The sequence below is a fragment of the Eleutherodactylus coqui genome, chromosome 12 (genome assembly GCF_035609145.1).
Source record: "Eleutherodactylus coqui strain aEleCoq1 chromosome 12, aEleCoq1.hap1, whole genome shotgun sequence".
NCBI classification, from domain to species: domain Eukaryota; kingdom Metazoa; phylum Chordata; class Amphibia; order Anura; family Eleutherodactylidae; genus Eleutherodactylus; species Eleutherodactylus coqui.
Genome location: NC_089848.1, coordinates 107369109 through 107395506, shown reverse-complemented (window position 1 = coordinate 107395506; position 26398 = coordinate 107369109). Strand labels below are relative to the sequence as shown.

Below are 26398 nucleotides of genomic sequence, written 5' to 3'. Positions count from 1 at the left end.
TATTTTGTATGCGGTAAAACAGGTAGGAGGCAAGTTGGCCTACTATAGACTGCTATTGCATGCCCTCAGGAGTATGAGAAGTAAGCTAAGTGCTTGTTCCATGAAAGGGTTTGCTCCAATTCTATGGATTGGGAATAAACCGATCAGTGTCGGCCTGACCGCTGCGACCCCCCCCCCCCCCCCCCCCCCCACCACCACCACAGATCATCAAAATGGCTTCCCAAAGATCTACAATCAGAGCGGGATCTAAGCATGTAGACTTCTGCTGCAGTCAGGGACACAGGAGCCCGTTCTGCCGATCAGTGGCAGGCCTAGCTTTCAGTCAGTTACCTCCTATCCTGTGGATATTGATATTACTGGAAAACCCCCTTATAAATCATTGTTTGATCGCTCACATATAACCTTGTATTCCAGGATGAAGAGATCAATCAGCAGAGTCAGCTGGTGGAGAAACTCAAACAGCAGATGTTGGATCAGGAGGAGGTACGGCCAGATAATATCGCGCTTATACAATGTGTTCTGCATTACTCATTACACTGCCGTGTAATTCCACGTCTAATGCTTTATATTTAGTCTGAGTAATATTTCTGTCCCCAGTCATATAAATTGACCTAACTTTAACATTGATGCCAGGGCCATGATAACTATGTAACAGGTGGTCATTATCTGCAGTCTGACGAATGGGTGTGTTTGAATGTCATTTCCCTGATTATTCATCAGCGGTCACCTTTGTCAAGCTCCTTGTCATTGGGTTGTTCCACTGATGGCTTAGCTTCCTGGCAGGATCAACCACCAATCTGCCTCACGTGTCCTACTAATGGGGCTCATTAGCTCTACACTCACTGCTAATTTTTAAAAGAACTAATTGTGGATCTTAGAGATTTGCTTTCACGTCGACATTAAAGGGTGTTTTTATATGGCCACTTCAAATTCCAAAGAACCTCAAAATGCTCTCCAAAATGTCCCCTTACTGATTCCATTCTGATGCTTCCTGGGGTGTCTTGCTGGTCCCTGTTGACGTGGAGATGTGACTGCTGCAGTCGGCGGCTGACTGGCTGCTGGGGTCAGATCTGCATGTCACCAGGGAACGGCAAGACACCCCAGGAAGCATCAAGAGTGGCGAAGATCAGTAAGGTGATTACTACATTTTATCAGTTTAGAGCATTCTGAGCATTTAAAGAAGGGGGGAGAGTGCCCAGACAAGGTACATAATGAGATACCGACTGCAGAGAGCTGCTGAGGTGGATGGAGGTGACTAGATTGTCAGTACGACGTTGTAAATGGAGTCCCTTGACTGGCGTATAAGAATGTCTAAACGAGTTCAATCCACTTCAGTTTTTAAACAGTCCAGTTTATATTTTGGCCAAAGTTCTAGTTCTCGATGGCCCTCCTAGACTATCTATACACAAGCACCTTTAGCCGCTGGACCGCATCTCGACTTGTAGGTTCAGCTTGGTAATTATCGGTAAATCGTGAGTGATTGGTTGCGTTGCTTTAATGCATATTCTTTGACTTTCAGCTGTTGGCTTCCACAAGACGGGACCAGGATAATATGCAAGCGGAGTTAAATCGTCTCCAGGCCGAAAATGATGCATCCAAAGAGGAAGTGAAGGAAGTTCTACAAGCCTTGGAAGAACTGGCTGTCAATTATGATCAGAAATCGCAGGAAGTGGAAGACAAGGCCAAGGAGTACGAGCTTCTGAGTGATGAGCTCAACCAGAAATCGGTAAAGTGCAGAGGGTGTCTGTAAAATAAGGCTTTATAAAATGTTAGACTATTGGGGGTCTTAGAGGACTTGTCCAGGTTAGAACGCATGTTTTTGTATACCCAGTTAGGGAAGTCCTCTGTTCAGGATCCTTGCCTCTTGGCCACAGTGGGAACGACTTTACGAAGAGCCCCTCGCTGTGTAGACCTGTGTGATGGCCCATTGATGTGAATGGACGTTGTGTAACACTTTATCTTCCCTGTTGTGGCGCTGCGGGGAACTTTAACACTGAAGCACCTTTTACACAGCACAATGATCGAGCAAGTGTGTTCCTAGGGACATTCACTTGTCTGGTCACCGGGCCGTGGGAAGCTACATTCAGTTTGCTAAAGGGAGCAATTGCTGATTGTTTAGCTGATTTGTATCTTTTGTGTAGCTAAAAAAAAGTTTCTCATTCATATCATTGGGGGACACGGCAAAGATCTTGGGTAAAGCGCTTGCCAGTAGGAGGTGGGCACCAAGCAAAGGAAGAGTCTTATGCCATCTGCTAAATACCCCTCTTGCAGCCACTCAGTCAAGTTTGTTTTAGCTGTATCCATAGAGGCCGACCCTCCGGCTGCAGGTTTTCAAGATCCTGTAGGTCCTCCACCCTTTTGGGGTGACAGAATGCCCCTACTTCCCTTCTGAGTTGCCCTAACTTTCCTGCTGCTTCCCACCTACTAAAGGCAAGGTGGCAGATGAAGGCCCTAATATTTGTGGCCTGCCAGTGGAGATCCTCTCGCTCACATTCCATGGGCTCCCCTCTTCCAGCCTGATCCTTCACCATTTCTCCCCTCCCTCTTGTGAAGGTCTATGCCACAGCATCTGGCTTTTCCCTCAGCGAAGGTAAGTATGATGTCCCATAGTTTTCCCTGATCCCAGTCTTATTGGCATTGACTTAAGTCGGCTCCTGCTTTGTGTCATGGACTTGTCAAGTGTTTGAGGTGAATGCCCTAGTGATGCCATTGAACCAGTTCTCGCTGTACAAACTCCTTTAATGCCAACACTCCTCAAGAAAGCAAAGATGGAGGGTGTCCCGATCTCCAAGGTGCCACACTGAACATGACATCCTTGCCACGCTGATCTTGTGTCCCTATTGGTTGACAAACACCCTGCCACTCCAGACCTGCTGGGGCAGGGTCCAGCTCTTCACCCGCATTTACATGCACTACGTTTGATGTGGCTGTTGAATCCACATTCTTGAAGGTGCATAGACTTGTGTGCCCCGTTTTATGGACTGTTCTCGGGCCAGAAAACCACCTACCTCTCGCATTTGCCATAGCATGTGGAAGTCCTCCTTCAGATGAAATGAGCAGCATATTTCTGTTCCTGGAATCCTTGCCTTTCTCCAATTTGGTTAGGATATGGGCTTGAACCTCAGCGCAGATACTTGACCTTTTTAAGGAGTTGTTGGTCCTTTAAGAACACCCCCTGACTTCCAAAGGTGCTGTGTGTACATTTCTTTAAGGAGTGGGACACTGCCCCTCCTTACATCCCCGGTCAGCACCTTGGGACCTCAGTTTGGTCTTGGATGCATTGCAGGGATCTCCCTTCGAGCCAATGCATGACAGTTCAGGTTGCTTTCCGGGTAGCAATTAATTCTATCCGACGTGTCTCTGAACTTGCTGCGTTATCATGCAGATCTCCTTTTCTGGTGCTTCATCAGGGCCAAGGTGGTCCTCTGCCCTGTTCCATCCTTTCTTCCTAAGGTGGTTTTGTCCTTCCATCTCAACAAGGACTTCATTCTGCCCTCTTTCTGTCTAAAACTTTCACACCCTGCAGAACGTCGTCTGCACAAGCCAGGCGTTCTCCATGCGCTGCGGATCCATCTCTCGCACACAATCCTTCTGCCATTCAGTTTTTTTGTACCTCATCCCTGACTGCCATCGTTGAGGTCTGGTGGCCTCCAGGTTCTCCCACTGGATCAGGTTTGCGATCATGTAGGCCTACTGTTCTAAGGGCAGGACTCTGCCCCTTTGGGTCACGACTCAGTGGGTGCGTTCTGGGCTGTATTCCATAACTCTTCTGCTCTCCAGCTTTGCGAGGCCGCCACATGGTCTTTCTCTTCATACGTTCACAAAGTTTTACAGGCTGTGTACTTTCATCTTTCGATACTGCAGTTAGTCGCAGGGTTCTGCAGGTGGCAGTACCCATATCGCTTCGCCAGTATCTTGGCTCACCCATAAGGATTGCTTTTGAACGTCCCATGGTCTTCGTTCTGTCCCCCAACTAACTGTCGAGAAAACTGGATACTCCCTAAAGTCCTTTTCACGGATATTCTTTGAGGGACATGGCACCCACCCATTGTTTGTGGGGAGCCAACTGTTCAGAGATTCCCCCTTCGCTTAGTATCATGTTGTATTCGAGTTATGCATTGGGTAGCCTTTTGGACTTTTCCTCCCCTACGTCTTTTGTACAAACTGGTTTAGCTGAGTGGCTTCAGGAGGGGTATAGCTGGGTAGAAGTCAACTCTTCCCCTGCTTTATGTCCGCCTCCTAGTCTCCCCCCTCCCCCCAAAACGAATGTTTTGTGCCTGACCAGCGGCCTGTGTAAAACGGTGCTTGTGACACTCTACATGTATCTGACATCCCAAAAGATCATGTGGAGTAGTCTGCCCAGAAGTAGAAAAATATGGCTTGTCTCACAAACTGTGCCATGCCTGTCTATGGATTGTGTCTGGCATTGCAGCTCCACTGAAGTGAATGGGACTCTGCTGCAATACCGCACACAACCTGTGGGGGCAGGAGTGGCACTACGGTATTAGAAGAAATTGACATTTTTTTCAAATCCTGGAGCATTGCTTCGTTTAGTGTATTGTAACTTCAGGGACATGTGAGTTTAACTTGTGTTGAACTGTTACATTTTTTACTCTTGAGGCTCTTAGGTGATTTCATTGGAACATCATGTTTGAATCTTGTCCGGTGAATTTCAGTAATCGCCTTATAACTTTTTGTATCTTAATTTTTTTTATTTTTTTTTTTTTATAGGGAATTTTGTCCAGTTTAGATTCTGAACTCCAGAAACTGAAAGAAATGACGAATCATCAGAAGAAGCGGGCTACTGAGATGATGACCTCTCTACTGAAGGATCTTGCTGAGATAGGCATAGCAGTAGGAAACAACGACTCCAAGGTAACTTGTCCCTTTCTACATTGTTCTATTCTTATGAATGATTACTTGTCATGACTAGTGCAAGCCGGAGCGCTGCGTACCACTAATACATCCACATGGAAAGGAAGTCTATCGCTTTGTTTCAGCACAAAAGTGACCCTCCGGTTTTGGAACCCCATTCTGGGTGCATATATCCCTATTCAACACCACCTCTACTCGAGCCAACCTAAACAACCAATCACCGTGAATTAGCCAAACCAAATAACCAATCACCGTGAATGAGCAAATCCAATCAGGTTGTCAATGGTGTGGAGGTGGGGTGTTAAAAGTTAATGTGCATTCCAGGTAGGACTGAAGGAGGGGTGTGCTACCTGTAGTTCTCTGCCATCTCTCTGATCAGCTGGTTCCTGGTCCTGTTTTTAGCCATTCAGAATGGCCCGCACAATCTTCAGGCTAGAAATGGTTGACCAAGTCATGGGGTGTAAAGTCAGTTGCTTGTACTTTAACAACTTGCAAAGGGATTTGTATGGAGGTCTCTTCTACCATCGATATGTCGGCAAACATCTAATGAGCAATCCTCCCTCTGCGTAAAAGCTTTCAAACCGATTCAGTGACTTCTGAGCAACTGAGTGATATTTGCTTTGGGTAAAGGGACCATTTATAGAGCTTGGAAACTTTTGATCTGCACACGGTAAAGTTCTTTGTGTCTGTAATTAGATTTTTCTCGTCCCTACCATTGGGGGACACAGCTGAAGGCTGTGAGTCTAGTTACTGCCATTGGGAGACTGACACTACCAGCTATACCCCCCTCCCCTGTGTGCAGCAAGCTAATCAGTTTTAGCTTAGTGTCTGTAGGAGGCAGACTTCTTCATTCACCGGTCTTCAGCAGTTACCTTCTGGATCCGAAAATATAGGGTAGGCATCACACTCCCTGTTACCCCCACCGAGGAGGGATATCTTCCATCCCCATCTTACTTCCCTTCTCAATGGTCTGGTGTTTTTTGTTTTTTTTTGTTTGTTGTTTTTTTGTGGATCGCTGCGGTGTTCCTGGGGGGGGGGGGGGGGGGGGGTAGGGGCAGGGGCTGCAGCCCACAATTCTAGTGCTTTGAGGGGTCCTCTTTCTGAACTCCTGGCTCAGATACTGGCCTTCTCAGGTGAACCTGCTATCCACCGCTTGCTTACCTCCACCCCACATGTGTGTTGAATTTCTGCATGTCCAATCCTTTTGTTTTCCAGGAGATCAGCCACCACCGGAGCTGTCTGGCTGTGGCTTACCTTCCTTAAGCCACAAACACTTGGCTGAACCAACAACTTGTGTACGGGGAAGCCAGAGGAAGTCACTATTTAGCTTAAATCTGCAGCCCCCTAGAGGGCGATGTACTGGAGGCACAAGCCTCTTAATGGATTTGGCACGTCTTGTGGCATCCGTACACCACAATTTGGTATAATTTTATGCCAGTTTCTGCAAAACCAAACTGCAATAAGCATTTTTTCCTGGAGTATTTAACTACAAGCTCAGAGTCATCCTTGGTATCGGAGAATGAAAATCTCATCCGTACAATGGAGTCTGTGTTGATTATCTTTTGCGCACTTGAGACAAAAAACCTCTTCATGTCTTTCACACTAGCAACCTGAAGTGAGCGGCATGATCGACGAGGAGTTCACAGTTGCCAGACTGTATATCAGTAAGATGAAATCCGAAGTGAAGACTATGGTGAAGCGCTGCAAGCAGCTGGAGAGCACTCAGTCCGAGAGCAACAAGAAGATGGAGGAGAACGAGAAGGAACTTGCTGCATGCCAGCTTCGTATCTCTCAGGTAAATACTTCCACCTGTGGGATATCTGACAGACACACGGGGATTGTGAAATCTTAAAGGAGTATTCCCAGCTCAGCAATTCCGAGCTGAGATGAGAAACCTGTGGATGGTTTCCCAGCCAGCCGCCCCGCCAGGTACTATGGAAACGGCGCAAGCTCTGCCGCCTCTGCTTTTTCTGTAACACGTCCTGGTGTGGTGGTTGGAAACCAGTTGCAGGTTTCTCATCTCAGCCTGGAAGTGCTGAGTTGGGAATACTCCTTTTTAAAGGTGTTATCCAGTTGCAAACCATTGATGGCCTATCAGCAGGATAAGCAATCAGTAATAGATTGAGCGGTCTACCACCTGGAACCCCCCCCCCTGCCCATCTGCTGTTTTCTGGGGGCAAAGTGTTCATACCATGAGCTGATTTCTGCAGGAATCGGACAACTCCGTTTCCACTGCAGTGGCCAGGCTTGGTATTGCAGGCCATGTTCCCATTCACTTCAATGCAAACTAGGCCTGCAATACGAATCCTGGCCACTGCAATGGGAAGCCGTCTGCTTCCTGCAGAAATCTGCTTGGTGCACAAGCACAGAGCCCCATGAGAGCTAACTGGCAGGGGTCCCTGGCAACGGAGCCCCATTGATCTGCTATTGAGGACCTATCCTGCTAATAAACCATCAATACTTCAGAACTGGACACCCATTTTTAAAGCTTTTTAAATTGTATAGGGCAAATATGACTTTTTTTTTTTTTTTTAGTAAAGCTTTAAAATAACGTCTGCTGCGCAGGATAAAAAGTCTGTTCAATTTATTGTATAATTATGGATGCAGCAATATCAAACATAGATATGATATGCTACGGTAATGCGTTGCAGTACTCCTGCATTGCAGTATATTATTGCTAATGGCAATCAAAGGCCATAGTAGACCTAGACACCATTGTCCAGGTGTCCAGTTGCCTCGGCAAACCATTGGTGGTTCGCGATTACATTGCGGAGGGCTGATGTCACAGAGAGCCCTTCCTCTGTGAACCCTTTACATGCCGCAATCAACATTGATCCTGGCATAGAAGGGGTTAATAGCAGGGATCTCTGTTCCCACCGATCCCTGCTGTTGCAGCTGGAAGCCAGCTATCAGCAACATCCAGCTCCCGCTGCGGAGGACACGGGCTCAGCCTCTGAGCCCACACCATTCATAGGATGCAAATTGTGTCCTGGGGAGGGAAGGGGTTAAGGAAAGGTGTAGTTTTTGTTTTACAGTGGAATTTTTTTTTAACAATTAAGTTGTATTGGTAATGGGTTACTTTTACATTTCTTAATGTCTTAATCATTTTTTTTTATTTATTTTTTTTTTAAGCACGAAGCAAAGATCAAGTCCCTGACAGAATATGTTCAGAACCTGGAACAGAAGAAGAGGCAGATGGAGGAGTCTGTGGATTTGCTGAATGAGGAGCTTGTCAAGCTGCGGGCGCAGGGTGCGGCGTCCTGCTATATTGTGCTTTATAATCACAAACCACACAGACTGGATAGACGAGAACCTCCACTAAGTGTTTTATCAAGACTGGGAGGGGCGACAGCCATAGTAAAGGACAAAAGCTGACCAACTGTGTGCAATAAAAGGGGAGAAGTAGAATCCCTTCTCCATATAACCTGCAGGGTCCCTTATGATGGCCGCCACCCTTCTCCATATAACCTGCAGGGTCCCTTATGATGGCCGCCACCCTTCTCCATATAACCTGCAGGGTCCCTTATGATGGCCGCCACCCTTCTCCATATAACCTGCAGGGTCCCTTATGATGGCCGCCACCCTTCTCCATATAACCTGCAGGGTCCCTTATGATGGCCGCCACCCTTCTCCATATAACCTGCAGGGTCCCTTATGATGGCCGCCACCCTTCTCCATATATAACCTGCAGGGTCCCTTATGATGGCCGCTACCCTTCTCCATATATAACCTGCAGGGTCCCTTATGATGGCCGCCACCCTTCTCCATATAACCTGCAGGGTCCCTTATGATGGCCACCACCCTTCTCCATATAACCTGCAGGGTCCCTTATGATGGCCGCCGCCCTTCTCCATATACCCTGCAGGGTCCCTTCTGATGGCCGCCACCCAATAGTTCTCCTTATGTTGGATATTTGTACGGCTGTTCTTCTGTGACTTAATGGCTTTAGTATGTCTGACTGCTCCTCCCGGCTGTGATGGTCAATCTGCTTTTTGTCCAATACGTTTGCATAAGCTTTTAACAGTCTAAGCAGCACTAGTAATAGGAAATTATAGTTCCTCTGTTTCTGGTGGCACAACAAGCCACGTAGCTGTTACGTGCGCGTCACACACAGACGCCGCGCAGCTCTGCTACGTGCGCGGGCAGCTGTCGCATATACGCATGTGTTTTACAAAGTCCGGCTGTTGGCTGAGGTGACATCGTGGTTTGTCGGTGTGTCATGTAAGTTGCATTAGCTTTATGGCGGCATTGAATCCTCTGTAGTGACATGTTTGCACGACGGCGAAGATTTGTTACAATTGACAACGGTGGATGATTAGATGAAGGCTGGACTGGTCTTGGCGGCAGGAGCACTGGAGATGGCATGATATGTATGTGGACATTGGTGAGGTTTCATCTATTGGACTCTCCACACAGATGTGCAGTTACAAACTGCCAGACTGAGTTCTGGTGTATCCATAGCAACTGAGACCGCGGGGATTTGTGGGGGATGTGGTCCGCCCCATAACCACTCATTCAGCTCAGAGCATGTGACTGATCAAATGACAGGGACAACACAGGTCCTGTCAGCACACGAGCTATGTTTGTGTATATTTATAAGGGGTCCTTTTATTGGAGTCTCCACACAGGAGTGCAGCTGTCTGACAACGAGCTACAATCTGGCAGACTGAGAACTACTGGATCCATTGCAACTGAGGCCGCAGGGGTTTGTGAGGATGTAGTCTGCCCATAATCCCTCATTCAGTGCAGGAAGAGGATAAAGGACATGTGAAGTCAGTCATGTGATCAGGGGGTGCAGCTAAGAGCCGGTGCTTTCAGGCTCTGCATGTAACTCACGTGTCACACACACACACGTTAGTAGTTTGATTACTAGTTCATCATGTTTATGGCAGACAGCATGTACCGTGTTGGAGGATGTGATTTATCATGGTGTCTATTTTTATTGCAGAAAAAGTTCATGAAATGGAGAAGGAGCACCTAAATAAAGTACAGACTGCAAATGAAGTTAAGGTATGTGCTTATTAGTAATAGAGGTTTCCTTTTATTTGTAGCCTATTTAAAGTTGAGTTGTCCAGTTGTAAACTACTGATGGCTTATTCTTAGGACAGGCCATCAATAGTAGACTGGCATGGGCTTGCCAGCAGGCATTCTCCACTAATCAGCTGTTTGCAGGGTCTGTGCACACTCTGCATGGAGCAGATTTCTGCAGGAAGACAGCTCCAATCGCACTGCAGTGGCCAGGCTTGGTATTGCAGGCCATTCATTTCAGTGAGGTATTATGGGACGGCCACACACAGTGCTCTTCTGTCCAGCTGCAAGGACCACCGGGGATGGAAACCTTGTAAAAGAGGTCTCCGTCTCACATATTCTCTCATATGGTTCTGTCCCTATGCCCTTTTCTGCATGTAAGACAAAGTTGAGGGGGAAGAGATGTTGGATGGCTGAATGTGAAAAGCCTAAACTAGTCAACACTTGCATTTCTTCATCCAGGAGCCTCAGATCCACAAGAAGGTCTTAAGGAAACCACTTGAAAATGCTAATTTTGTTGTATATTCGCACGGGCCGCTTCTCATTCTAAGTGTCTGTACTGCATTCTCAACACACAGAAATCATGGTCCTTCACCGTAGGCTCCTGCAGGGATCAGGTTGTTGTACTGTCTTAGTCGGGTTCCTTCCTGGAAGCAGATTTTCATCACTTTATACGAAATCGCAAATAATTGTTGAATACTTTTCTAGAAACCGTTTTTCAGACCTTAATCTAAAGTGAAATCTTCTTCCATAGCACGCTGTGGAACAACAGATCCAGAGCCATCGGGAAACTCATCAGAAGCAGCTGAGCAGTCTGAGGGATGAGATTGACACCAAGGAGAAGGTCATCACAGAGCTCCAAGAGTAAGATGTTATCCGGGCCGTAATTCAGGGTAAAACATGGGTAGGATTCGTCATACACCCCCTAGGTATGACCTTTCATAACTAGGTGGTGTGTGGTGACTTCGTAGTTGTAACCCCTTAGTGACCAGCCATACAGGTTTTTACGGCAGTCAATGAGGGTCCTTGGGCTTGAAGATCTTGTTCTTATGGCGTCCTAATCTAAGGTTGGCACAGGAATTCTGTGCAGGAAAGAGCGGAGTCACAGATGACGGCCAGAAGCCTGCACTAACGGCCAGGAGTGGAGAAACCTCCATTCCCATCCGTTTAACCCCTTATGTGCCATCATCAATGGCAATCGCTGCATGTACGCGAGTCATCCATGAGCGGTGTAGTGTACCAGCGATCAAACTATCACATAGTCCCCCCAATGGTTGAGAAAGCATATCAAAACGCATGAGGATTACTTATAGCCATCTGCAAAACTTTCCGACTGAGGGAGGCGTCTGCGGATGCAATGGTGTGCAGCTGGTAGGAGCTTGAAAAAATGTGCCATGAAGACCATTCTAGCTGCCATACATACCTGCATAGTCGAGGCCCTGTTGCGTACTGCTCATAAAGCACCCATTGTCCAAGTAGAATGCACCGTAACGTGGAATGGATTAATCCTGCATTTGGCATGATAGGCTTCTACTACCGCATCCAACGAGAAATGACTACTTTGGAGGCCGCAAGGCTGCGCCTCAGGCCATTCGGGATTGTGAAGAGGGAATTGAAGCATCTGAAAGGGGCTATTTGAGATGGGTCCGCAGAACTCGCACTAGATCCAGTTTGTGAAGTGCACCTTCTCTCAGATGAACTGCGTCAGGACAGGAGGAGGGCAGGACGATGTCCTCATTATGGTGGAAAGACAACACCACCTTGGGTAGAAAAGAGGAAACTGGATGTTGTACCACCTTGTCCTGATGAATAATGGTGAACAAGGGTTGGGCCGACATGGCTGCCAGCTCGGAAAATAGTCGGATGGAGGTGACCGCTACCAAGATCATCAACTTCCAGGTCAAAAAGCGAGCGGAAACCTCACTTAACTTCTCCGAGGGATGTAGCCCCCCTTCTCCCAGGTTGACTGTCTCTGCTGATTAAAATCTGTTCAGTTATCTACTACCAGTACGTGAGCCGCCAAGAGCGCTGGAAGGTGGTAATCTGCCCAGATCAAGACTTTCACTGCTTCTGCCATGACCGCCTTTTACAGTTACCCCCTTCCCCAGCAGCCGAAGAGGCTGGCATCTGTGGCGAGTACTTGACTTTGGAGGGTCAGAAGGGAGTGTCCATGATGGATCCATAACGAATGCAGCCAACCAGAAAAGGAGCGCTATGTTTGCAGAGGTATTCAGCCCTTTCAATCGAGAAGATAGGGATTTGTGCCACTTTGAGAGAAGAGTCACCGGAGAGGTCAAGTGTGACATTGGCCGAACTGAATTACCTCAAAGCCAGGTACCATCAGCCCCCGCAAACTCATGCAAGGACATTGGTCATGGGATTCTGAGTTTGCAGAGAGCGAATCTGCTTCTGGAGAAGCAGTAGGTTCATTGCTGGTAGTACATGGGCCTGAGCCATGTTGAAGGGGAGAGACTCCGTCAATGGATGACAAACTCCTCTGGTTCCATGGATGCAATGATCTACAGATTCAACTACTTCACGTCACAATTGGGTCTGACAATGCCATCCTTCTTGAGTACCATAATAGAACCCACAAAGCACTGAGGAGGAGGAACCGGAACAATGACTCTTGGTTAGATCTGCACCCACAAGAGGCTTGTTCATTCAGATGGCAATCGAAAGGGAACTCTGACAGTTTGCCCTCTTGGAGACTATTGTCTGGAGGAAAATTCCAAGCAAATCCTGGGAAGTGTTGGATGGGAGGACAATGCCAGAGACCCGGATGACGGTCTTGAGCAAGAAGGCCCATTCTTCTCTGGGGTGTACCACGGGAGGATTGCGGCACAGTCTTCTGTCAGATGCCTTCTGAAAAGGATGACTAGTAGTATGGTCCAAGGTATCCAAAGTTGCAGTAGACACCCTTGTAAGGTATCGAACTGCTTGTGACTGGGAGCTTGTGCATCCCAGTGGCTGGTGTGCAGTAGTTGGCAAGGGTGCCTGTAGTAGGTTCTCCAACCACCTGCCGCAATGGAACACAGTAAAGGCCCATTTACATGGAGCGATCATCATTCCATCTAAATGCGTGGCCATCGTGCACTTTTCATGCACTGCTAGCTGATCGTTAAATTCAGGCCAAACTTAAAATCGTCCTTCAGCTTTATCAGCAGTTCTCCACGGGGAGTGCTGATAGCGTTGTTTCCCACCAGGGAACAAAGGAACTGAGAGCAGATAAGAGCCCTCCAGCTATTAACTGCTTTCAGCTAAGGCTTCATTTGCACACTGAATTGCTATTAAGTAGCTGAGTAGCTAACAAATACTTTATGCAATATGATCACTCAAAGCTGTCACTCAAACTGTCGTGTGAGAGATCTTTGAGCGATTATCTGCCCGTGTAAATGGGCCCTTAGAGCAAAAACAACTGGACTACCTGCATGTAAATTGGTTTACATGCTTAGTATGTGGCTCTGGCTGACCCCTGTCTAGAGTCTTCTGCTCTGGCGTTGGTGCTAAAAATGCCATAGACAGTTACCTAATCTAAAACTGTCATTTCCTGTTGCTGCAAATAATACTGCAGGATGGGTAAAATCACAGGGGCGCTACCAACGAAATCTACACCACCTGCAAAAATCAAACCTCACATGGCTCCATTGGTGGAACCTTAAAAAGGTTAAGGGTCTTGCAGATACTATTATCAATAACATCAATATATATGTTTAAAGGGGTTGTCCCGAGGCAGCAAGTGGGTCTATACACTTCTGTATGGCCATAATAATGCACTTTGTAATGTACATTGTGCATTAATTATGAGCCATACAGAAGTTATAAAAAGTTTTATACTTACCTGCTCCGTTGCTGGCGTCCTCGTTCCCATGGAGCCGACTAATTTTCGCCCTCCGATGGCCAAATTAGCCGCGCTTGCGCAGTCCGGGTCTTCTTTTCTGAATGGGGCTCCGTGTAGCTCCGCCCCGTCACGTGCCGATTCCAGCCAATCAGGAGGCTGGAATCGGCAATGGACCGCACAGAAGCCCTGCGGTCCATGAAGACAGAGGATCCCGGCGGCCATCTTCAGCAGGTGAGTATGAAGACGCCGGTCCGCCGGGATTCAGGTAAGCGCTGTGCGGGTGGTTTTTTTAACCCCTGCATCGGGGTTGTCTCGCGCCGAACGGGGGGGGGTTTAAAAAAAAAAAAAACCCGTTTCGGCGCGGGACAACCCCTTTAAACCTTTTTATTGTAGAAAATGGTAACACACAAACTAAGTCTGCTATTGCTGTAATCGTATTGACTCGCAGAATCCAAGTAATATTTCATTTGCACTGGACGGTGAACCCTGTAAAAGACAACCTAAACAATGGCAGAATTTTCTCTTTTCCATCCCCTCCCAAAAAAAAGTGTACAATATATGTACCTCAAAGTGGTGCCATTCACCTCGTGCCACAAAAGCAAGGCCTCATATGGCTGTCGGCGAATAAATACAATGGTTTATTGCTTTTTCGAATGGAACAATGTAAAATTTGGAGAAAATTGCCCAGTCGTTAAGGTGCAAAATGGTCACTAAGAGGTTAAGGAGCGCTGTTACACTTATAGGGGTTAAGGAGCGCTGTTACACTTATAGGGGTTAAGGAGCGCTGTTACACTTATAGGGGTTGTCCCAGCTGTACATCCCAAGTCCCTCATGTCTTACTAGGATCTTCAGATCTTCTCACTGCATGATGTAAATAAGCCCCCCAAGGTACAAGTCCCTCCTTGGTTCCTCTTCTCCATTATAATGGCTATTGTTTCTTGCAGCCAAAACCAGAAGATGATGCTGGAGCAGGAACGACTGCGGGTGGAGCACGAAAAACTAAAGTGTGCAGATCAGGAGAAGAGCAAAAAGCTGCATGACCTCACGTAAGTGCTTTAAGACTTGTAGCTGTGAATGTTCTTAAGAGGATGATGGAAGCAATAAATGATACCCTATTAGGGATACGGATATCGCAGAGGGGAATCTCCTGATTGGAAGACCTGGCATGTCCATGTGTTACATGAATCGCCATTCAGCTAATCGCGATCGTAGGGAGCTGGTGGCCTCGTGAAGGCCCCCTGGGCTGCCATCTTTGTACACCTGTTAGGCTCTGCCAGTATTGCAAGTACTGCAGTTTAAAATGAGCCATTAAGCTCACACACTATTCAGTCCCTTAATGGGACTAAAATGTAAGTAAATTGTTTAAAAATTCAAAGTGGTGGGGGGGATCTCAAACACCTATGAGGTTTTTAATGAGTTTTCTAAATTACGCCTAGCCCTCCTCATCTGCTTCTGTTTGCACCTTGTTTCAGGTCTTAAGCTCTGATTTTCAGGTGTTCTTTCTGCTGTTTACAATTCAACATGTGATTTACGCGGTAAAGCAGCAACCTTTTTAATACAAGTGTATTACAGCAATGCTAAAATAAGCTAGTAGATGGGCAGAAGTTGTCTGAAAAGTTACTGCCCCTTAAGGGGTTAATTTGTACATCTTAAGACCTCATTCTTAATAGTGCAAAGTTGGGCTCCGCCTGCAGTCCTTCCCCTACCTCTTCCCCCCTCGGGTCTGCACACGCATTTACCTGGCCTAGGGCAGGTTTGCATAGATGGCAGCCATTTTGAATCCTTCCTGTACAATCCCTTTAAGGCATTAAATGCTTGTGGACTCGCCATATAAGAAATATCTCTCTGTTCAGACATTTCATGTTTTCGTGAGACTTACTTGCATATTACAACATTTCTTCAGGGTGATGCAAGACAGAAGGGAACAAGCACGGCAGGATCTGAAAGGACTTGAAGAGACGGTGGTAAGTGAACAGCAGTAGCGCAATCTTTGGCGAGTGCCTCTATGAAGTCGCAGTGCATTAAAATGATCTTCTGTGAGTACGGCGGCTCCGACGCCAACGTCTGCGAAAATGCTGCATTTATAAACAACGGTTTACAGCGTTTTCAGATATCCAAGAAACCCCACGAAATCAATGAAGGCGTTTAAACGCTAAAATAAAAACGCTGGCGCAAGAGTGGCCTTAGTGCGGGGCGGCCGCGCAACATTCATCTGGCTGCTTAATCTGCCTGAAAATGTTAATTCTGCTTGCAGGCGAAGGAGCTGCAGACTCTGCACAACCTCAGGAAGCTGTTCGTTCAGGACCTGACAACCAGAGTGAAAAAGGTAACCTGCTTCCAGGTCCGCTAACGCTGCGCTCTGCGTCTCCCGTTGCTGATCGCGATGTCTTCTCTCTGTACAGAGTGCAGAAATGGACTCTGATGATACCGGGGGGAGTGCGGCACAGAAGCAGAAGATCTCCTTTCTGGAGAACAACCTGGAGCAGCTCACCAAGGTCCATAAACAGGTATCGACTCCCACTTCATAGCCTTATAGAACTGGCGCAAAATAGAAACTGTTCGAACGTTTTTCTGACCCTGTGGTTTCTGCAGCTGGTACGGGATAATGCAGATCTGCGCTGCGAGCTTCCAAAGCTGGAAAAACGACTTAGAGCTACAGCTGAACGAGTTAAAGCCTTGGAGTCTGCTCTAAAAGAAGCCAAAGAAAATGCATCTCGTGATCGGAAGCGGTATCAGCAGGAGGTCGATCGTATTAAAGAAGCTGTAAGATCCAAGAACATGGCGAGAAGGGGACATTCTGCACAGATCGGTAAGTCCTCCGTGGATGCAGGTGGAGCTGGTTGCATCCGAGTACTAGGAGGCTTCTTTGGTGTCGGCTCTGAACCGTCCACCATTGGCTGCAGCGGAGCTGCAAGGATCTTCTCCCGCTTGTACTCAGGAGAGCTGAAGATTGCTGTCCGACTTCCATTACAGTCTGAGCCATCTTCCATTCTCCCAAGTGCAGCTCACAGACGTCACGTAAATGTTTTTTTTTTATTTTTATTTTTTTTATTCTGGTACTACAAAGCAGTTGTCATACAGAAAAACCCCATGTAGCGTCCGACTGCCGGCTGAATTGGTAGCTGCCATTTTAATTTTCGCAATTGGCTGTATTAAAATGCATTTTTGTAATAAGTGTCCCCTGGATAGACAGACACCCCTCTTCCCAAATCTGCAACTGCTTTAACCCCTTCCCAGCTGCAGCTTTTATGAAAGTGAGAAGAAAAAAGTGAGAAAATTAACTTTTTTATCTTCTGGCTACATGAGGGCTTGTGTTTTTGCGTGACGTGTTTTATTTTTCAATGGTGTAATTTAACATACCATATAATGTACTCCCCATATAAGGGGACCTGTAGTTTTTTATTAATACTTTTTTAAAGTACACACAATTTTTTTGGATCCCTTTTTTATTAAATTTTTTTCTTGAATATGGGGATTGACCAAAAAAGTGCAATTCGGAGGCCTTGAATGCTGATCAGAATAGACAACGGCATTTGAAAGGTTTTGATGGCTCCGATCAGCATAAATGCCGGCGGGTGCAGCTATCAGACTGCTGACTCCTACAGTGCATGTATCTGGCTCGGCTCACCAACCCACTCCATACAGACATCCTTACGAAAGGTCTAAAACTGTAACAGGACCTCCTATTCTGGCGTGTTTGAGATATGATGGATATGTTTAAGCCGTGTAATTAACCTACTTGTGTATATCTTTCAGCTAAACCCATCCGTCCCGGTCAGCACCCAGCTGCCTCACCAACACACCCAAATGCAATTCGCGGTGGAACGGTTTTCCCTCAGAATAGTCAGCCCGTTTCTATCCGCGGAGGAAGCACTAAGCAAGACAAAGTGTAAGTGATTGTGGGGCTTTTTATCACACCAAGGAAATCTAAAGTGACAGCGCACCTTCTATAGCTCTTCTATACTTGTGTGTTTAGGCGTCAGACGTTGGATCTCCACAAAGGGATTTGCTAAATGCCTATTGCATTTTATGTCTTGCACCCTTTTATACACGAACAGGGTGAATGGCACTTTATTACCCCTCCTCCCATCTAGTAGCGCTGGACTTCTTTTGGTCTTCAGCCCCGCAGCGTGTTGTAGATCCACTCTATGATGAAACCCTCCTGCAGGCATATCGGCCAATTCTCGATGTCCGTGTGATGCATTAAGTCATGATTGCCTTTAGCATTATCGGTGTTTTATGCCGTTGACCTCTTTTCTGTATGTTTTTTGTATTCCAGCTGTTGAAGGATCACTGCAGTATCTACGGCATAGAGAACAGTCAAGTGGTGATCATTACTGGGGTTCACTTTGGGGATTGTAGGATTGTTTTTGAAATTGTAATTTATATCTGGCCTGTACAGCTCTTCCTTTTCTCCCGTTTTTTTTTTTTCTTTTTTGCAATTTTTTTATTTGCAACAAAAGTTAGAGTGCAATTTTGATGTATTTGCATATGATCTGTAATTTAATAGCTCCCATCTATTGCACAGTTTGTTCTCCATGTCTTAAATATAGTCCGCACTGTGCCAAGTCTGAATGTACGTTACTGGTCGAGTAGAACCTAGTTACGTTTTACTTAAATCTTCGTTATAGGCACATGGAGCAAACTAGAACGGTTTAATACACTTCCAGGTTAACCTTTTACAATACAGTTAAGAGTCCACTGCGTCATTATAGCCGGCGGCAGACGACTTACGGTGAAGTGACTTTAACACCAACGCTACAAGTCCTGTAGATTGTACAGCGTCTAGCTACTAAAGTGTGCTTTATTCTACCCGCCACCGGGCTGAAATCTTCACTACCAAATAATCTTAAGATTTCAGGATCCTCCAAGGCTGCTCTGCTCTGTGGTTGTCATGTTAATGTATAGTAACAAGATGCAGAAGGAAAGCTTATCTCTACGAGGCTGCCGAGTTCTCGGCTCAGACTGTCCTGTTCATGTGTGGAAACATTCTGCTTTACCCCCGTTAATAAATGTGTCTGGGATCATGGAGACTTCTTACTGTATGACGGCGCTTGCACTGGCTCTATTTATATATGTATTTAATTTGCTCCTCATACCACTTTGGATTATGCTTAGTTTTAATCTATATACATTCCTTGCAGCAGAGCTTCCATGGAATGGTTACATACAGGGTCAGCGAGATTAAACTTCCCAACTCGGAGACCCCTAGAGGGCGCTCTGCTGCTCTAACTTAGATGAAATTCGGACCATGGCCACTTTAGACGATGCACCTGCCATTAATCAGAAGTTAATATGTGGCTCTGTAGTAACCCGTCTGTGAGACCTGCATCTGTCTACCGTGAGACCCGCATCCGTGTCAGAGCACCTATTGGCCATATATACACAATGGTGAGTGCATCACCTGAAGTGGCTGTGGCCCGAATTTCGTTTCATTTGAAGCAGACCGAACGCCATCTAGAGGCCTCCAAGTTGGGGCAGTTTTTAATTTGGCTAACCCTGTATATATGCACTGGAAAACCAATGCTTCTAACACTATTGTACCACCCTCTGTAGTTCAGCAGGTAACTGGGTGGCCGACTGTCGGTAAGGAATTAGTAGCTATTTTAAAGAGTGTTGAAAGGTATTTAACCCTCTTAAGGGGTTATCTGGAGACACATACTTGCCCAAATTCAGCTCTTATCCAGCTGCACTCAGACCTCCATCCCGGTTCTGACACTGGGCCTTGTAGTATAGATCCTTTTCCCCTTCTTGAGTTGAAGTCATTGTAGAAGGCTGGCTGGCTCATTTTAATTAAAGGGATTATCTGGTTGTAAACTGATGGTCTACATGTGGAATAGGCCAGCAGTAGTGGTTCAGCAGCAATCCACTGTCCAGGACCCCTGCCGATCAGCTGTCCACCAACCCAGTGTGCTTATGCACTAAGCAGATAGCGCCATTCTCACTGCGGTGCCCATCCTTGGTGTTGCAAGCAAAGCTCCCATTGATGCAAATGGGAATTTGGCCTGTAATACCAAGTTGGGCCACTACCGTGAGAATGGAGCTGTCTGCGCACGCTGGCCCAGAGAACAGCTAATCAGCGGGAGACCTTTAACTAAAGGTCCTTTTACACAGCCTATTCATCAGGCATGAATGCTCCTCCAATGTTTCCTGACAATCTGTGTGAAAGGATAGGCGAGCAGCTGATGAGTGAGCACTTGTATGTCTACTGATTGATGTTTAGCAAGCCTAAAAATGCTAACTGATCAGCTGCACCCCCTCCGTGAGATCAGGGGGTGGCGGGTTACATAGTATCAGACAATGTCCATCTAGTTGTACTAGCGATTGCCCATGAGTCCTTGGAAAAGAGAATTAATCCTTTAACGTTTCTTACATCGCTTTGAGAATTTGGCTGGTTAAAAGAACCTTAGAGGTTGTACCGAGATTATAAGTTCTGCACGTCCACAGGAGAGAATGTGCTGATCTGATCCATGGGGGTCTCGCCACTCAGACTTCGGCTGATCCCGGGAATGGAGGTCCAGTGTCCCGCTCTGCTTGTCACTGTGTCGGTCGCGTTTGCCCCCGCAGTGGCATCGCTGTGAGTGGAGTGCTAGTGTGTGGGACCAGCCCTCTATTCAGTTGTCTCCTCACTGTAAGGGTGCAGTAAAGCAATCGTAAGGGTGACGCAGGACCCCCACAATCACGTTATCCCCTAGTCTATAGACGGGTGATCATTTGTAATCTCGGTGTAACCCCTTTTAAGCCTGACTCCTTCTTTGCCATAGCGATTGCAGAGCTTGAGAAGTCAGCTGACTTGGTTAATCAAATGAGCCAACCAGCCCCCTGCAATGAGATCAACGGCACAATGGGAGCAGAGCTTATACCACGTGACATGGCGTCAGAACCTCGCCCGAAGTGCAGGTGCCAGCACCGCTGAGCCAGGATTTGCTGCGAGTGTCTCCCGGCAACCCCTTTAAGGGTATGTGTGCACATATTGGACTACTGTGGCTTATCTGCAGCATTCTACAGTGCCGACAGCGTGGATTAGAGTTCAAGAAATCTCCTCCACCGGCTGCAGGAAACACAAATGTGCAGCAGAAGTTGACCTGCAGTGCGGATGTTTAATCCGGCGCCTAACAACTTATTCTGTGCTTTTTAATCGCAGATCTCACCTTTCCGTATAAGTGAGCAAAATCAGCGCCAAAATCCACTTGTTACATGCAAAGCTAATCTGCTGCAGAAAATCCACTTTGTTCGACTTGTTCCTCCTGGAAAAGTGTGACTAGACGGACGGCTGGGTGTTGGACTGCAGCAGCGACAACACCCCATCGGTGACTGATTCCCGGTTGCCAGTTTGGTCATAGGTTTCCATGATGAGTAACGCAGAGGCCTGACGCAAGGCTCCAGAGTTGTGGGCAGTGCAGGTATTGACTACGGATGGGTGAGGCGTGTCCGCAGAACGGACGGCTCCTCCGATAGACATTTGTACGTTGGACATTTTAAGATTGACTTGTAATTAAAACTTGATGGATTGTGTGTCTTTGTTTTTTCTTATTGGAGGTGGGGGGGTATTTAGGATGTCGTTGATTTTGCAGTCTACCTCTTTAAGGGTGCATTTACACGGGCGGTTTTTCCCATGCAAGTCTTGTGTGTTGCAGGACGCCACTCGTATGGAGATGGAACCCATTGCTCTTCAACGGGTCTAGTTTACTTTCTTTTTCCCTCTTGCAGCATGTGCTGTTTTGGCAATTCCATTTAAGAATTGTCCATTCTATTCCATGGGAGCAAAAAAATCACGTTGCGCTTGCAACTTTTACACGCCTGAAAACGCATTGCACTTGCATTAACAATTGCGAGTTTGCAAGTACAATATTGGTTGAAGTTTCTTAGGCAGATATTGCACTCGCCCATTTAACTGCACCCTAAAGGGAACCTGTCATCTCCTGCCATAACCGATCGGTATTAATGAAGCTTCCTAAACGGGTCTCTTAGGTCCATAAGCCCGGCATGCCTGTAGGAAGTCCCGTGTGCTCGGTCTGAAGCATGTACCTGAACCATTCTGTCTGCTGGGGTCTCTTCTGTAAACCTCTTCCCCCTTTGATGCGGATGATGTCCTTACATCATCCACAAGCTGATCCACTCGGCGGCATTAGAGTTGGTTTTGTCCTGCTGGTGGCCGGCCTGTTGCCTACATTCTGCATGTGCCGCTTCTAGGATGCCCAGCAGGAGAGATGAAGGTGCTTGTGGATGACGGGGATGTAGTAGACCTCACAGGGATGGGATCTGTTCACAGGTATGCCCTCTGCACCATTTAGATCTAGTTCACATATTTAATGTGTGCAGAAGTTTTAACCCCTTCACACCTCAAGGCATACATTTACATCCTGAGCATGGGGTTTTTATGGAGCAGGAGCTACCTGACACCCGCCCCAACAGGCTGATTGTGGCGGTTAACCCTTTAAATGCCCCGATCTGTGTCCAGGGGCCCTGAACTGTCCCCCTACAATAAGATCACACAGTTCCATTTTGTTGCAGCTTGAAGGCCCCCATGGCTGCCATGCCCGTGGCACATCTTGTCAGAATTCGGTATAATGCAATAACCTTAGTATTGCATTATACAAATATGAAAATTCAAATGATTGCAAGTTCAAATCCCTTAATTAGAGGGAAAAAAAATAAGTTTAAAAAAAAAAACTTTTCCCATAGTTACAATAACTAAAAATAAAAACAAAGTAATAGATTATTTATCCTGCACAGTGACTGTTGTCAGAAAAAAGTTTTAAACACCTTTCTGGAGGTGTTTTTTTTTCCCCCCGTGTGTTTTTCCTTTTGGGTCACCCTAACTCCAAGGAAATTTTTTTAATTAAATGATTAGTCATATGAACTCCATGTACTATAAAATGGTACCAGTAGAAACTACAGGACATAACGAGCCGTCGCACAACTACGGAATGTCGGGGGAAAAAATATAATCTACATAACTCTATTAATATGATATCTCAGATTCTTGTTTTATAGTAAAGCAAAAAAAAAAAACAAACATCCCTATACCGGATATCGTAATCGCACTGACTCAAAGAATAGTTGTCGTTGTTTGCCACGCTGCTCACGCCATAAAAACCAGGCCTCCCCTCCTGTCTCCCAAAAATGGTGGCACTGCAGGTTTTTCTAACTTGCTGTACCTAAATGTTTCTTTTTCAATGCATTATGCTGTGCATCAAATGCTACCATTGAAAAATACAATCCGCCGAGAGAAAAACCTCTGAGACCGCTACATCGGCGGGAAAATAAGAGTTAGGATTTTTTGAAAGTAGGGTGGAAAATCCAAAATAAGGGTGAGGAAAGGGTTGCGTCATCAAGGGGTTAACAGCATCTTGTACGCCTGGCATACAAACAGTAACAGCTAAATTATTTAGAAAGCTTCATTAATGACGGATCTGGGAGGGTTCAGAGGGGCGATGACTGCTGGTGACAGGTGCCCTTTAATTAGACGTTCTCATGCGGTTATTAGAGATTAATGTCTACACTTCCCTTGATGCGAATAGTAAAGTTTATAAATGCAGTTCTAAGCTTTTACCTGACACTAACGGCTATCCAGTGATTTCTCCTGCAGGCACATGAGCATTGACATCTCCGGTGTATCTACTACTGGAGGCGCTTGTATCCTGCCCATAATAGAACCTGCCTAAACTAATAGATACTGAAGTCCATGGTAATGGCTAGAACTGGCTGCACTTAAGGGTCCTATCTGTTGATGTACGTCCTTCCTGGTAGGAAGTCGCAAGCTGCCGCTAGATAACACTCCGAAGGGGTCTTCATACTGACTTTATATAAAATGCATGATTGGTTGACCCCCAATCCCCTTCCCTGAGCTCTCATGGTCTCAAGCATTTAAAATGTACCTGTTTTACACCAACAGTGTTGGTCTTTTACGGGTTGAACTGGTATATACAAGGTGTAGGAAAGTGCAGCCTGTTCTACTCAACCAGTGAGAGATCAATGCCAGGCTGCACCCTGATGGCTCGTCGTGCCACTACATAACAGCTGCCTGATTCTACACAACAATGGCCGCACCCGTTGTGTGGACGCTACTGATGCAGCTTACGAGACCAATGCACACTACACTAACGGGAAGCAGAATCTTTTCCTTTGTGCCTCCGTCGCTGTCACAGCTTTGTTTGTTTTTTAGATTTGTTGTATCTTCATGATATCCGGATTTGTTTTTTGTTTTTTTTTGTTTTTTTTTTGCTCTGTCAAACTGAATGGTAAAAATAAACCTCCTAAAGTCTGCACTACGAATAGTTTCCTTATTTTCCATATATGTTTACATCAGGCTTCCATTAGGTGGTAACACTTCTAGGTTTTATGACCGCGCTCTGGATTGTTTTTTTTTTCCCCTCCCGTTTTCTTCTTGGCACACGTGCGGTATTTTGGGAATGCTACTGCCATGCAAGAATCAGATTAATGGGGATAGCCTAAACCATTTTAAAACCATGACTCTTCTTGGGCCTTGGTGACAAAGTATGTACACATAGGCCGGTAAGAGGTCCAGCCTCAACCCCAATAAAAATTTTTTTTAAAAAGCTGGTCCATTGTGTTAAATGTAAAGAGCGCAAAAATCTGTGAAGCTCATCTAATCAGATTTTATTCCCAGTAGAACATGGAACCTGCTGCCCCTTACCCTCATGTGTTTTATGTCATTTATAAAAATGAACTAATTTTAGAAATTGGTGGCAGCAACACAGCTCACAAAAGTTGGGGCGGGCCGTGTCTACCATTGTGTAGCATCCCCTCTTTTTACAACAGTCTGTAAACCTCTGGGAAGGGAGGAGACCAATTGCTGGAGTTTTGGGAGGGGAATGTTGTCCCATTCTTGCCCAATGTAGGATTGAGGATTCCAGCTGCTCTACGGTCCTCGGTCATTTTGGCCAGATTTTTCTTTTCATATACACCCAATGTTTACTATTGATGGAAGGTCCGGACTCCTCTCCTGTGAAGCTGTTGTGATGGATGCAGTATATGATGGAAGGTCTGGACTGCAGAAGACAGTTCACGCCAGACTCTTCTCCTGTGTCCCTAAACTTGGCCCATGCTCTACAATATCATTGGAGGCACCTTTTAGCAGCAGCTCTGCACATATGATCCATCCTGAGCTGTACGCACCTCTTATCCAGGACGCATGATAGCCTCTTACTCCCCACTTCTACACGAGACAACCAATCACTGGGAATCGGACAACCGAGACAACCAATCACTGGGAATCGGACAACCGAGACAACCAATCACTGGGAATCGGACAACCGAGACAACCAATCACTGGGAATCGGACAACCGAGACAACCAATCACTGGGAATCGGACAACCGAGACAACCAATCACGTTGCGAATGGTGTGCATTTGGGGAGTAATATAGATATATGCATCCAGGCTGACTCTTCACATCTGGATCATAAGCTGCAATGACTACATGGCTTCAGTATGTAATGAGAGATAAGCCGCTCCCAACTGCTGCAAGTGTCTGGGGTCCGGGACCACGCAGGACATTTCCATGCTTCCCTTCAGCTGTTGGTGACGGCTGTGCAATAGAGAGCTTTGTTTGGAAGATTTTAAGAATGTGTGAGTCACATACAGCATCTACACAAGGAAAGCTTTACAACCGACATTCTGGGCCGTGCTGTGAAAAGCGACCACCCCCCCCCCCCCCTTCCCTTGAATATTTGTGCCAATTTTTCACTTTTTAAGTGTTTTGGATCAATTTTAATGAGAGAACACAAAGAGAATGCAGAATCCTTCCAGTTACTGAACGTAAAGATTTATGTAAAGCTTCACCCATTCGAGGAAGTAATTGCCCGCCCAAGCCAAATAACTGATTGTGGCAGCTTTTGGCAATAACCATTGCAATCAAACATTTGCAGTACCTTGGAGTCTTCACTCTGCTGTGTAGTAACTTTGGTGCACTCTTTGCAGAACTGTAGTAATTTGGCCACATCGGAGGGTTTTCGCACATGAAAGGCCTATTTTAAGGTCTTGTCACAGCACTGACTCCACCATAACACTCCAAAACCTTCATTTTTGTCTTGTTTGAGCCATTTGCACTTGTTTGTTGCTACAGATGACCATCCTGCTCCAGAATCCAACTGCGCCTGAGCTTTAGGCCACAGATGGACATTCTCCTTCTGGATTTCCCAACCAATAGCAGAATTCTTGATTCCATCAATTGACAAGTTTTCCAGGTCCTGCAGAAGGAAAGTAGGCGCAGACTATCGCACCACCACGGCTGTCTGCCTATTATGGCATGCACTGTTACCAGATGTAACGGGACCCATATCTTCCACGTTTGCCGAGTCCGTCCACAGATTATTATCCAGAAATCTTTGGGATCCTCTAGAAGGCTTTTGGCAAATAGGAGATGAGCCTGTGTTGATCAGAAGTGGTTTGCACCTTCTATCTTTATGGATGCCATTTTTGCCCAGTGTCTGTTATTGTGGAATCTTATACAGTGACCTTATGAGGAAAGTGAGGCCTGCAGGTCTTTAGAGGTTTGCCTGGGTTCTTCTATGACCTGATTGTTAAAAGAGCCGTTAATGCTTCCATACTGATGCATCGGTAGCCCGGACACACCTAGGAAGGTTCACCGATGCTCCAAGTTTTTTCCATATGTGGATAATGGCTCAC

General features: G+C 46.3%; 1 protein-coding gene across 1 annotated transcript in view; it reads left to right on the top strand.

The window, feature by feature from the left end:
* Positions 1 to 24018, top strand: part of KIF5B (kinesin family member 5B) — a 46849-nt gene extending 22831 nt beyond the window's left edge. The window contains exons 14-27 of the mRNA XM_066584710.1: positions 415 to 483; positions 1520 to 1726; positions 4732 to 4875; positions 6482 to 6670; positions 8008 to 8125; positions 9824 to 9885; positions 10658 to 10767; positions 14689 to 14790; positions 15648 to 15708; positions 15999 to 16070; positions 16147 to 16251; positions 16337 to 16553; positions 17501 to 17633; positions 18024 to 24018. Coding sequence (XP_066440807.1) covers positions 415 to 483; positions 1520 to 1726; positions 4732 to 4875; positions 6482 to 6670; positions 8008 to 8125; positions 9824 to 9885; positions 10658 to 10767; positions 14689 to 14790; positions 15648 to 15708; positions 15999 to 16070; positions 16147 to 16251; positions 16337 to 16553; positions 17501 to 17633; positions 18024 to 18030 — 1596 coding nt within the window. The 3' untranslated portion in view covers positions 18031 to 24018. The remainder of the gene's footprint in view (positions 1 to 414; positions 484 to 1519; positions 1727 to 4731; positions 4876 to 6481; positions 6671 to 8007; positions 8126 to 9823; positions 9886 to 10657; positions 10768 to 14688; positions 14791 to 15647; positions 15709 to 15998; positions 16071 to 16146; positions 16252 to 16336; positions 16554 to 17500; positions 17634 to 18023) is intronic.
* Positions 24019 to 26398: the final 2380 nt, after the last annotated feature.